The following is a 14,040-nucleotide window of genomic DNA, read 5'->3' as shown; positions in this document are numbered from 1 at the left end:
GATAGTAAGCTCTCGCAAATGATCTCAGGTCTGTAGTGCCCTCATGCCTTTGTGGTCACATGTCTTGTAGATATACTGTGTGTTACATCATCCATATCAGCAGAGGTTGCGATACCAGGATGTTTGCCACATTTCCCTCCCGCATCCAACGATGCACTTAGTGAACTTTCAAAACCGTCACCTGTGAGTACCGGCTTTGAAACGCCCAGAAATTATTGTGCACCATAGGATCCACAAGTCACGAGGAGGGCATGCATATTTCAGCACCTATAACGTATTCATAATGCAGTTCACATAGGAGCTTCATGGCGCTGTAATTTCTAAAAAAGTGCACACTGCTGTGTTAATTATTTACTGCAGGGTATTTCCAGATGCGCTGCACCTCCACTCCTGTAGTTACAAGGATGATTATAATAAAATGTGGGGCATTAAGAAAAACAACGACTCGACAGAAGATTATCTAAAACACAATGCACATTTTTTATTATATTTAAATACACAGTCATAGTAATAATTGCTCTAGGTAAAAGGTTTCTAAATTATTTTTTACATTTCATACAGATACGTTGCAGTGTTTACAGTAGCAAAACTCTGTAAATATATTTGTCTTATGTATATACAGTATGTATATCATGGTTTCGATTAAATAATGGGTTACAAAGAGAGGGGTTAAATAATTGGTGACGGTGACAGAACAGTGAACAACTTTCCTTTGGCCCTGCGGTCCATGTTTTATCTCCATGACGACTCTCGGGATGTGAGGACTGCAAGACACACAAAAATAAGTGGGGATGGTGATCCCTTTGTTTGGAAAACATGTTGCAGCTAAGACACAGCAGGAGAGACCTGGGTCAATCCACATATTCACACATGCCCACACACAACACCAGTTATTGGGTTAATTCCTTGTGGACTGTGACTGAAGTCTTGCAGTCAGAGTAGCATTTTGGGGACCGAATCTGTTTCAAGCATGTTTCTATAACAAGCATTGAGATATCGGTAGTTTCCCCAAGCAAGGAGCGGTTGTATAATCCCACAAAGAAAACACCACACTGTAAAGAGAGAGTGCACACTCAAACACACGTCACTTTGACCTGTCAGCATAACAGAGACACATAATAAGATGCTAAGTGCTATGATAAAGTGGTTTAGGTGGTTTGGATGGTCATTTTGTGGATTACAGTAATGAAGACAGCCAAAGCGCTGAAAACAACAGCTTCCTGTGTTCGCTTGATGTTTGTTATAGGTGCTTAGGTAAGTAAGCTCATCCTAAATCTACAGTACACTGAGGCACAATACAAGTTATGACAGGTCAAATGTTAGGTGTGATGACAGCAAAAAGAAACCATCCCAAACGGAGGAAAAAGAAAGATATCTTAACAAACCATGGCCTTGCTGCACTACTTTTGAAATGTATCCCTTCTTTTAGCACGGAGCTTGACAAAAATAGACTGGCAAAAGCTCGAAGCTCCTAAAATAAATTGTCTTCAAGCAGAGCAGACGGATACATTTCTGTGTAAGAGAACCAGGGCCAAGGCTTCACACAGGAAGAGAATGGGACAGTGCAATACATTTTTGCAGAGCCCTTCCGTGAAAGGCTCTTGCTCTTTGGAAGTCAAGCGTCACCAAAGTACAAGGCATTGTATAGATACACCCCCCGAAACCCACTCTCATATAAATAGTATCCATACATAAAAGGCAAAGTGAAATGGCATTGGTCTCATATCTTTCCATGTCACAGTATAAAAACAGCGCTACAATCAGAATGTCTGCTACAGTCATTCCCAGTGCGACCGATGTGTTAACATGGAGATACGGTGAAAAGCAGCTGTCGGTAGACGATTGTTGACTTGAGGGTGGGAAGGCCGCTCTGTATTACAGAGGGGAGGGGGGGAGTAAGGAGCAAGTTCCCAGATGTATTAAAGTATAACGAAAGCAGCTACTGTTAGTCCAGAAGCAAACAGTGAAAGTAGAGACAACATGAAAAGGATAGATAGACCCACAGAGTTAAAGCGGGGAAGAAAAAATGGAGGGAGGAATGTGTTAAATCAGCTGTAAAAAAATTAGAGAGTCAAGAGTTAGGCGCAGAAGAGAAGTCGTTCAGTCTTTAAAGGTAGAGCACAGCAGAGAAGTAGCAGGGACCTCAACCGTACAGCTGCTTCCACTACCCAACACCAAGAACGGCAGCTGTAGCCTTAAACCCAATCAAGCTGGGGTAGAAAGTAGGGGGGGGGGGGGGGGCAAAGGGCTCTGGGACCAGGGGACGGGCGGGAGGGAGAGGAGCAGAGCGGGATGGACTTGGGAAGCAGCAGGGTCTCACACATACACACCCTCAGGGTTGAGACTGGACACTAGAGGGTTTTGCAGGTTGCGTGGATGTCCCAGGAACTGTTTGGCGGTGGGGCGAGGCGGCGATTCCAATTGAGTTACACCGTGGCCTGATGGGAGAGACGGCACCGTGTTCAGAGGGCAAGTCATCTAAACTTTAATGTTGAGTTTGAATATGTATTTTTTTTTGTTTCCATACCTCCGTTACTGTATCCTTCCTGCAGAAGATGTGCCAGCTCTAACTGCTCCAGCTGCTCCTGGAGCTCTGTGCGTGAGTGGGTGTGCGCCGGCAGCACACCTGCCTGTTGAATAAACTGCTGCAGGTTACACTGCCTCAGCTCCTTGTTCAGCTCCTCCAGCTCCTCCTGTTTGGCCTGCGATGGGAAAATAAACATGGATCAGTGAGGAAAACAAAAGGACGATTGAGAGCTCACATCTGTCAGTGCTGACTCACTGAACACTGAACACCTTGTTCGCCTGTAAATGGGTGCAGCATATGAACATGGGATGAGCTAAACGTGTCTGTTAATCAGTAGATATAATTCTGTTCTGCATAACTTTAATGATAATACACCAACAGTATTAATATATTTATATGGCAGGACTCCTGTATTTTAGGTCACATTACTTCTACTGTAAATGCCAAGCAACTTTTCACCATAGGGGGGCAGCAGAGTCTAGTCTCAAATCACTGAAAGAGACCATCACCTATCACCCATCATCAGACCATCCAGCTACAACGAATCATCAAAGTCCCACAGCTACTACCACAAGCACTTTTTTTTCTGGCTCCATCCAGATCCCAGCAGCCTGAGGCACCTACTTATAGATGGATACATAAAAAATGCTCATTTGCCTGCTGCATTTCAAAGTTGTCTTAATCGACCAGATGCCAGGGGGGCCGAGTTATTCATCAAGCTCCAATTATGGAAAACGTGGACTTGAGAGATGCTCCGTGGAGACAGCGGCGTCACCTTTGCGCCCGCAGATTAAACCGTGATGTACACAAACAGGCCAGTCAATCAGTCTTAATCGACTATCCATTTGTGCTTAATCAATGTGTCTGCACACGGTACAGGAAGCAGCAGCAGCAGCAGCAGTATTATGCTATAGTCCCCAACCCCAGCGCCTGTGTGTGTGTGTGTATAATTGATGTTGGACTGAGGCAGCCTGCTGAGGCAGTTCACACCTGCAGGTCTGCCTCCATTAGCCTAATGACAGGAACGCTGCGCTCATCACCACCAACACTTAAACACTCGGCTGGCAGCCTCGACCCATCAGCTGACTGACGACTGACACGGCTAGACATGCACACCTTCCCATTACTATGGACTGAGCTATTTCATACTGTATCATGTTACCGGTATTAACATGTCATTTACGGGAAATAAAGGCATCTTATTTCTTCCAGGCGATGACTGTCTGGGTGGCAAAACGCCTTTGTGGTTACTTTTGGATTATAGACTCTTGCAGTCCTGTTATGACATGATGGTACATATTATACCAGTATGTATGAAAAAACAAAAAGCCTAATAACACCTCTGTTCTGCAGCAAGATGCTGTCAATATAATTGGCAAATTGATCATGACACAGTCCCTCTTTGTTCCATCAACCGGGCACTTAATCTGTGGAGTCAGACACATCCCCACAAGGATGACTGACTGAGAAGCAAATGAGCTTATCGTTATGTTTTAATCAGTTTTGCAGCCAGTTATTTCTTGTAGCCCAGTGGATTGAGAGTGGGACAAGAAGGTCTTTCAGTCTGGCTGGTCTTTGTTTATGAAGGCATGGAAACACCAGACTACAAATGTCTTCAATGTGCTCCATTTCCTCGTGGCAAAACATTCAAAACGCCATCGAAAATACCACAATAAAAGCAGACTTTAATTCTTCCCTCCCCTGGCTGGATATATATTCTGAATGAGCTCCATGAAGTGGATACCCGAGTCTTGGGTTGCATGTGGATTATGAGGGAACTCGAGTTTCGCTTCAAACTGGGTTAGGCTTTTATTGACACAGCCGCGTCTATGACAACCACCAGAAGTAAACAAACAACGACACCACAAACTACCATAAGTTGAGGCAGAGTAGATCCAATAAAAGGGGCTTTTGTTCTACAAATCAATCCTCTTTAATCTCTTTTTCCATTCACAGGGTACAAGAATATGTTGATACTGGCAATGTAATATAAACACCATTAGCAACCACGTGTGTGTTCAGAACATGCATACAAGATAATACCTGCCAAACCAGTTTGGCTAGAGTGTCAATTGTTCGTCAGGCAATAAAACATTTTCATACAAGGTAGGATGTAAGTATACAGCATTCATGTCATTGTAATTTCTGTATAATTATTTGTATATAAAAAAATTGCACAGTAACTCATGTGTTCAAGTGTCTCTGCACTGTTTGTGTGCTGCAGTATGCAGGTAGGAGAGGGATACAGTTTTTACAGTGTGGCTAGATGAGGGTCTGTGCTGCAACCCTCAAATGACAACACATGGGATGTGATGTGGATTTTATAGCCCTTTCTCCAGCACCGTCACCTCTCTCCTTACCTGCATCAGAGACTCTGCCTTCCCCAGAGCCTTGTCAGTCTCAGTTAGTCGCTCCTCAAGCTCCGTCCCGTGCTTCTCCCGGCTCTGGAGCTCCACCCTCACGACGTCGAGGGATTCTTCGGGTCCGGGGGCTTTCCCTTCCGCCTGGCTCTCCCGCTGGATCTCCTGCTCCAGCTGAGCGGAACGAACGGAGAACTCGTGGAGCCGCCGTCCGCAATCGTCGAGCTTGGCGTGGAGCTCCCCCAGCTCCCTCCTCATCCCTCGCTCCCTCTCCGACTCCACTTGAAGCTCCTCCTCCCAGTGCTGCTCGTGGGCGAGCTCGCCCTGGTTCCTCCGCAACGCCAGCTCCAGAGCGTCTATCTCTTCTTGCAAGTGAGCGTCGGAAACCGGCGAAGGACACGGAGACGGGTATGGACGCTCCCAGGTATGCGACTCCCTCTCTAGCGATTCTAGTTGGGCCTCCATAGCCCTCAGTCTCTCCTGTTGCTGAAGAACCTTCCTAAAGACCTCCTCTTTGGATGGGCCTATAGATGGTGACGGAGATGGGGATGGCACATGAGGGGACAAGGGGCTGGGAGAAGGGGAGGGGGAGGCTCTTTGCTCCGGAGAGTCCCGAGGAGACCTCTTAAACTGTTTGGTTTTAGGAGAGGTTGATGGCCCCAGGTTAAAGGTGAGTGCTTTCTTAGGCTGGCTGCGTTTGGAATGCTCTGGCTCAGGAAGCTTGGGCAGCGGGGTTGGAGTTGGTCTGTCCTGTTTTGAGCCGGGTCCATCACTGCTGCTGGGGCCAGTACGGCGCAGGAAGAACTGAACTTCACTGCCATGTTGGCCTAACTTTGCCAGAGACTCCAGGGGCTTCTCTGTAGCCAACAGCTGCCTCTCTGTATCCCTAAGACGCTGGATCAGAACATAACGGCCTGTCTGACCTGGAGACGGAGAGAGAGAGAGACAGAGAGTGAGTAAAAAGAAATACACATACAAACTGAAGACAACCTTGCCTAAATCACCACCATATCAAATAAAAAAAAAGCTGAATGATACTCAGTTTTTTATAAAAACTAATATTACATCAGTGGAGACCTTTCTTCTCCTTCAGTGTAATTAAAGCAGTTGGTTTGACTCCTCCCATCGCTTCTACGCACGTAGCGCTGAGTGAACAAATGACACTCAGGCGCATTATGATGATGCTGCCGATACCTTTAAATCTCTGCCTCAGAGGATCAGAATAAAAGGCTGCTGCGTAAGACTCGTACAACATGTAAAAAAATGTTCAAATAAGCTGAAGTTTCCACAAGGACCTTGAAATTAGGACAAGCCCTCCCTGATGACTTGGCAGGCAGCTCACTCATGGAAGGAGGAGAGTGCTAAATCTGGAATTATGTTGTTCAACGCCGCTGCAGCGTAAGGCTCGAATAAAGCCGGAGGATACAGGGACGGGGAGCCGGAAATCCAAACCGACCCCCTGACAATCCAACAGAGTACTCGATTTGGGTCAGCGGTGAATGAAAAGGTGAGAGAACCGGATTGCTGCAACCTTAGCATGTACACGTCTTGTTTTGCCCGCATTGAATTCTCGCTGCAGGGCTGTTATCTAAATCACTTGAGGCCGTAAGATAAACTGATCGAGCAGACAAACAAGGCGCCAAGTAACAACAGCTTGGCAGCTGGTATCATAACATGATGATTTCACAGCAGAAAAAGAGTTTGAAGTGCTCACCAATGGCCTGGGCCAGAGCGATGACCACATCCTGGCAGGACGTCTCCTCAGACAGGCCGCACACGACCCGCACCACTCCGTCCACCCACACTTTGAGCTCCATCTGGGACCGGACGGGACGGGGTGACGGGTAATATGGTCTTCAAAACGGATCACTTCAGCTTGGCTTAACTCAACTCAACACCGCATGGCACTGACTCTGAAAGACAAGGACAGAGAGACAATGTTAGAGCTGTGTTGACATGATTGATTATTAATCCAGGAATCTCATTTTCCAGCTGTAAGAACAGACTTTTGTGACTGTTATAGAAGCAATGGTAGGCTCTCGGAGGTGACAAAAAAAAGACACCACACCATGATGTAATCTTACCCCAACATGTGACATAACTTGTTGCTAACCTAAACACACCGCAGGCTGTCATATATATATATATACACAGCAGCACTCTCACTCATTAGTCATTTTGTTGAAATACCAGTTTCTACACCAAACAGTGCTGACGTCATGAATGTACTGTGTCGAGTGAGAGTATGATTGAATTGTAAATTTCAAGACCGGCAGCCGAAGGGGTAGAGCAGTGTAGCATTTTTGTTAAGTTCCTAGTGGTTAGTTAAGAGGCCCCAGCAGTATCTTGTGGACCTGGAAGCATAAATGCCAATCTGTAACCCAATTAAACGCTCTGCTGCCCTCCTTCAAAGCCGTTATGATAGCTTACCGCCGAGGGGAACGGACAGGGAAAGTGGAGCAACTCAAGTGTGTCTATGTTTGGGAGAGGGTGTTTGTGCGGGTAGAAATACATAGAAACATGGCAGGAGAGAGAGAACAAGTGTGACCCCTCAGCAGGACCAGAACTGGGTCTCATCAGACTTCATAGAGCAAATCAGCAGGGCGGCAGGTTTTTAACCTAAATGAATATTGTTGTGCTCAATCCTCCGTCTGCCTGTACTTTTACAGCTAAGCTTCAAAACAAGGTAATAAAATACTGCAGTGCTCATAAAAAGTGAAACGCCTCGGGCGCTGGTAGGATTATCTATAGAAGTTGGCACAGTAAATGAAACTTTGTAGCCTAGGTGCGTAAAAGACAACTCTTCACCCAGAGTCAGACAGATGGTGTTCCCTTTCTGTCTGTCTCTCCGGTTCTCAATGGGAGGTGTTTAATACTGAGCCCCGCCATTATCTTGCCCCTCATTCAGAGCCTGGCTCTGCTCCACTGGCTGCCTATAGGGAGCTGCTTTGGAGGAATGCACTGACTTCATCTGCCAGCCGGAAGAATTCCTGCTTTTCTTAAACACAAAGTCCCAGCTCACCCCGCCCCCTCCCTCTGCCGCTGACCTGGCTGCCCCGCACCGCCATTACTTCTCCGCTGTTTAGACACCAAACACAAACTCTGCTGGGGAGCAACAGCCCATCTGATGTGGCAACAACATCACATAGAACAGCTCAACATGACACCACATACGGGGAGGGAACGACGGCACGGCTCAGAGATTGAACTGTGATCGAGATCACAGGAAACATGCGGGAGATAGACGTGGATGATCACGTGTGGTTAAAAAATTCTTTTGAGCTATGCGAGTGGTGGTGATTTCATCTGGAGAGAAAGTTGATATGAAAAGGGGAGTGCTTACCGAAATCAAACAGCAGAAATTTCAACACAGTGGAGACGTCATTATGTTTCCTTCAGAGGGCACAGAGTGTGCTGTGTTGCAATACATAATTGAAGCTAACTGGTTGAGTCACCGAGTCAATAGACAATCATTTACTTCAGCTGGGAGGCTTTTTTTAAAAACACAAAGGTGAACAAGAAGAAACAGAGGAATGCTACCTCACAGCCAAAGACAAAAACGTTCCTCTATGCTAAAGCATCTTCATATAAACTGTGAGAAAACTGTTTACAAAAGATTAAACGGATTCTGAACTCTTGACATTTTTGTCATACATGCCTGCAGGGCTGACCCGAATACTTCGAAGCTTCGACTGTTGCCAAAAATAGACTGTGAAATAAGGAATAATCCCACAACATTATTCATTATTCATATTCAACATTCATTATTATTAGTTATTCTCACTGTCTGTTGTGTGTAGAGCTGCGTATGTGTACAGTAGTGTGGCAGCGACACTGTCCCGGCCACTGAAACGGGGGAGATGGAGACAAACGGACAGAAATACCTTCAAATATTTCTCACTGAAGCTTCGAAGCCCAAAAAATGGTATTCAGGACAAACCTACATGCCTGCATGTACAGGGAAATCAGGTCCTACCTAACTGGATTTGATGTCCTTTACATGAAAACAAACTTGCAGACACTACCTAACCCTAAGGTTTCTATATTTGTCCAAGATTTCTATGTACCGTACCGATCTCGTTATATAAGAACACAAACATCTCCCAGCTAAGAATGTCACTCTCCCATGATGCTTGGTTCTCGTCCCTCCTGGCTGCTGAAATGTGATAATCTGCACTAACAGGACACAAACAGGCCTGTAAGTCTCAGGTTGCTGTCTATTCTCTTTGTCACACAGGCACAACAACACTGAGAAACCAGACATCCGCCTGCCTGACCCAGCTCCTTTTCACAGCGCAGCTCCGGAGTCCTGTGTCAGTTCTCATTGAAACACAGATGGAGCAGAGAGGCACCTTTACACCGTTTGTGAAATGTAGTCTCAGAATCGTGAAGCGTACCATCAACGTAGGCTCTGAACAACAATGATGTGGGTGTAAAATAATGTTCAAAATACTTACATGAGTCAAATCAACAAACAAAAAGGACACTGACTCTAAGCCTTCTGTAGAATGCTTGATTTCAGAGTCAACATGCAAATGCTGTCGACAAACACGTGCTGCAGACTGCTTTGCATGCTTTCAGAGTCACTATGCACACACCCATTCAAGTCTGAGCCGCTAAATTTATCCGAGAGGCATAATTATATTCGTATGACATCACTCACACTTCCACGCCCCACCCATTAACGGGTCACTCTCAAAAACAGAGAAACAAAACCCAACTCCCACCTCTACTTTCACCCTAGCCCCACCCACCCCAAACAACACTGGACACAGTTTCAGCTGAAACTCTGAGCTGAAACTGAAGCAATCAAAAATCTCACACTCTGGGCTCAGACACAAGCACATCCACACACAAAAAAAAGCCATTTGAGGAGTTTAAATTGAATAAATAAAATAGACTAGCCATACTGTATGATGAAAGGGAGAGAAAGAGAGACAGTGAAGAAGACAGACAGTGAGCAAATGAGAAAGGGAGAGAATAAATGTAAGGGGGGGAGAGTCTGACAGATAGACAGATAAAGAGTGGTAGAGAAAAGAGCAGTGATTGGAGCCATGTGCCATTCCCTCCTCTCCCCTCTCATCATAGCTCACCCATCCAGCTAACCCGCTTTGCGTCTCTCATCACCCTGTCTGTGCCTCTGTCTGTCTCTCTTCAATAACAGCCTCCCGGCTCCCCCCGTTGGATTCGATTCAAGGCAGAAGTGGTTAGCGTCACAGCCCTGGACGTGATTCGGCTCGCCTGTGTGCCATCCTGTGAGAGCAACGGTGTCGGGCTGTGAATTGATGGGCCTTTTTTGGACAAGCTGGGCACAGAGAAGTGTCCGTATGCCAAAACTACAGCGTTGGGGACACCCAATCTCCACTCCTTACACATGAGAATCTAAAAATAAGACACTAATACACAAACAAAAAACACACTTACGCAAGTACTCACGCAGCTGGAAAGACACACCCTTAACCCTTGATTTCCACTGAAGAAGTTTGAATGATTCATGTCGGTTAGTCACGAGCCTGCGCAAACTAGTAAAGCTTATCAGGAAAAATTCCAAGCAAGGTTATTAACGTACTGTAGCTTCTCCAACACCTGAGCCCTTAGGCTACATGAAGAGTATGCTCACTGGGTGTGTAAAGTGTGTGTGCGCGGGAAGTACAGAAGTCTGTCATGCCAGCTAGAGCAATGGTCAAAGGTTGGGTATGCTTGCGTTCATGTACAAGCCTGTATGTGTCAGTGTGTTTGCAAGCAGCGGAGCAGACATGCCATTTAAGGCCTATCTTTATGGGATGTTGCTCCAGTGATCACCGTGCTATCTCTGCAGCAACAGGAGTCCAGGGAACAATGGCGGGAGTAAAGGGCAGAGTGTGCAGTATCACGCACTGCTTCAGATCTGAACCACGGACAAACACACAGAAATGTAACAAGTGTTATCCCTATCAGTATCACCAGAGAGAATAAGACCCTGGCCCAGGCTGGTTAAAGTGTACGTAATAGATTAGACATTGCTGTTAGAGGACAATGAACAGTGCTGTGGAGAAGCTGCGTCCTCTGTGCCACTCTGGTCCAGGTTGGCAGAGACACGCAAACACTCAAAGAGCCAGTAACACGCTGGCACCGAGCAGCCCGGTCTCATCTGCGCTGCAGAGATGCTATTGTTGTCCTGGTTCCATACTCAGCAGACAGTGCATTGCCTCTTTTGTGGCCCCTGGCATCGCCGGGTCGTGTGTCGTGCCACGCCAACTTTTAGTGCCATTCTGCTGCGTCCACATGTTACCACAGATAAAACTCATATAAAAGGGAGAACAGATACTTTCTTTTGTCCTCCCTCGCCTCCCCGTTTTGCATTCTTTATTCCTCCTCCTCCTCCTCCGTCTTCTTCGTCATCCAGCGCTTCAGTCAGCGCAGACAGTGTATGTGTGCTTAAGGACCGATGAGACCGAAAACAAACAGAAAAGTCCACAACACGCCCGTAGTTGAGCGCAGCACAATGATTATTCATAATGGCAGAAAATTATCCTTTTGCTTCAGCAATTAGAACTGGGTATTCTCCGTCACTGCTTCATTACACAGCAGCAAGAGAAATGCCTGCTTATATACTTGCTACAAAAGTGTGATACTACGAAATACACACACACACTAACTGGAATCATACTGTACCTTGCAGTAGTTTCAACCGACTTTTATCACTTCAAACATCTTATCTGGCTCAGGTTTCAATCATTGCCTTTCTGTGACTGCTCACATTTGGATAGAAGCATCCAGGTGGTGCTGCAAGCAGCCAACTGGGTGATAAAAACCATCATCATCATTATTAACGATGAGCAAAGCTTTTGCAGTCGCAGCCCCAGGGCTTTGGAAAGCTTCACTACATAACACTTTAATGAACGAGGCTTTGTAGAATTGTCACTTTTTTATATCCCATTTCACAAATTATTGCTTGACTCTTTAACATCTCATTACAAAAGATCAGGAGTTTTTCTAAAAGTAAAAAGTTGCTTCAGTTGTGCTAATGCCCTGTACAAAACATCTGCACAAGCTAGGACCGACTTAGTCCTCGGGCAAATACAGAAGATATTTGGAGAGATGCTTTACAGTATATAACAACGCAGACAGGCCTGGCCTAGCCTTCTTTATCTGCTCATGACTGTATCTCCGAAAGCATCACTTTCTTTATGACATATTTGGAAAAAGATCTGTCATGAGGAGAGTGATGCTTTCTGCCATCAGAAGCTCCCACAACACCATAACTCCCATGTAGAAGTCGTAACCAGCAGGGCTCCTGTGCCTGCGGTCAGAGAGCAGGGAGTGGTCCACTGGCCACATGAGGAAACTAGATCCAAGATCTGAGGGTTCCTATTGGGTGATATTAAAACTTAATAACTTTCCAATGTAGACACACCTCTCACACAGGAGATGATTTGCTTTTATAGTGTGAAAAAGGCAGTACAATTCTGGAAAAATAATATAAAGTCACAGCTGGATGGTTTAGTTTGTCTGTTTAACAAAACATCAAACAGCAGTCTGTTCACTTTGTGGAACTTGCTCTACTTTTGAGGAGAAAACTGGGTTGTGTGTGTTGTTGTTTACGCTGCCAAGATAACATTTCGTTTGTGTGCAGGCATCAGTGTATACATGTGTGTACAACTGCGTGTTTTACTATGACAGCGACTGCGTTGCTTCTTCTTCTTCCTCACAGCAGAGGGCCGGGCTGCAGCAGCCTCTCCAGACACACTGCTTGTTAATTAGACTGAACGGTTGCCTGGTTCCCCGCTAACGCAGCTTCACCGAAGCTTCAGCACACCTAATGAATAATGCATTTTTTTCACAGCGCATTAATTTGGCAAATATTTCTCGGAAACAAAATCCAAACGCTCGTGACCGACCAACTCTTTGAAAATGTCCGCCGTCCGCCTGTGTCTCTCCTCTATTGACATGCTAATGACTCAGCGCAGAGGAATCAGAAACAGCACTAATAAGCTTTAGTCGTCATACTTGCATACAGGGATCTGTCGCTGCAGCCTTCAGCCTTCTCCATTATAATGATTGGCTCGTCCAAGTGTGAAATCTCAATGAGAGTGGATCAGTGGTTCATTAATGCAGGGGACACCTTTGCCTCTAAATCAAGGGCAAACATAGACAGCGGTATAGTTTTTACAAAAGCAAACCTGCTAATAGAAAAGGTTGCAAACTCAAATCCCAGATCAGCTGGACAAATGGGATTTCTCAACTATTGCTACTACATCTCATGTACAGTCACAAGCTGTGTAATTGCTGTGCATGTAACTGATGATTGATGAGGGTTTAAAGGTTGAGGTCAGTAGATCTGAAGCGGGCCACGACATGGCCATCACCTGTGGCTGTCACTACCACTACGGTCACACTGTGTAAAACAGCACTTAGTGTGAAATCCCAGTCATCATGAATCACCAGCAGCACTCACACACGGACAGATGGTAACCCGGCCCGAACCACAAGAGAGAAGGATATGGAGAAGGTGTGAGAGAAAGAATCTTTATTTAATTTCAATTCCTTGAAAATGTTTAAAAAGTAGGTTTTATTCTAACTTTGGAAATATAAAATATTGTGATATCTGATTCTCTCCATATCACCCAGCCCTAAAAGAGTCCCTGGCACACTTTTGAATTTCATGGAAAGGCAATAAGGTGCACTCCCCACGAGCATGTGGCCACAATAGTTTACACAGCCCTGGCCACAATAAAACACTTCTGCATTATTCATCTCACCGAGTGAAAGACTTACTCATACCTGGCTTGGATGTAGTCATTCACTTGTTTTCGTTTCAACCCCGGTAACCGAGCGGAGGCGAGTGCATTAGAGGCCAGGAATTTGTTTGCGCTGACTCATGGATCCGCCCACAGAGCCAGCGGCTAATGGTGAGAATGATAATGCAGGATTGCACATAGCCTGTGGAAGGCCGGGGCAGCTCGGCTCAGGATGAGTGGTTTGGCCGCCTGTAGGCTGAGCCCTGCGAGTACAGGAGTTTGTATTGTTGTGGTGAGCCAGGGAAGAAGGCTCTCAGACTGCTGATGGGCACCCATGTGTAATTATATACCTCCGACCTGACTCAGCAATGCTTGCCAGGGAAGGAGGACATCGCTCTGTTCCCAGCCAAACGCACATGTACACAGCACACAC

General features: G+C 45.9%; 1 protein-coding gene across 5 annotated transcripts in view; it reads right to left on the bottom strand.

The window, feature by feature from the left end:
- Nucleotides 1–456: 456 nt before the first annotated feature.
- rassf7a (Ras association domain family member 7a) overlaps nucleotides 457–14,040 on the bottom strand; it is a 39,687-nt gene continuing 26,103 nt past the window's right edge. For 4 of the 5 annotated variants that reach the window (XM_074632276.1, XM_074632277.1, XM_074632278.1 and 1 more), the window contains 5 exons: nucleotides 6,602–6,800; nucleotides 4,888–5,810; nucleotides 2,528–2,702; nucleotides 2,331–2,438; nucleotides 457–764 (listed from right to left, as the gene is read on the bottom strand). In XM_074632276.1, coding sequence (XP_074488377.1) covers nucleotides 733–764; nucleotides 2,331–2,438; nucleotides 2,528–2,702; nucleotides 4,888–5,810; nucleotides 6,602–6,704 — 1,341 coding nt within the window. In that variant the 5' untranslated portion in view covers nucleotides 6,705–6,800 and the 3' untranslated portion in view covers nucleotides 457–732. Of the gene's footprint in view, nucleotides 765–2,330; nucleotides 2,439–2,527; nucleotides 2,703–4,887; nucleotides 5,811–6,601; nucleotides 6,801–9,980; nucleotides 10,123–14,040 lie in introns of those variants that run through there. The other variant, XM_074632279.1, reaches the window with a different exon arrangement.

Source organism: Sebastes fasciatus, chromosome 4 (genome assembly GCF_043250625.1).
Source record: "Sebastes fasciatus isolate fSebFas1 chromosome 4, fSebFas1.pri, whole genome shotgun sequence".
In the NCBI taxonomy this organism is placed as follows: Eukaryota; Metazoa; Chordata; class Actinopteri; order Perciformes; family Sebastidae; genus Sebastes; species Sebastes fasciatus.
The sequence above is the reverse complement of the archived record's forward strand: the minus strand, read 5'-3'. Positions and strand labels throughout refer to the sequence as shown.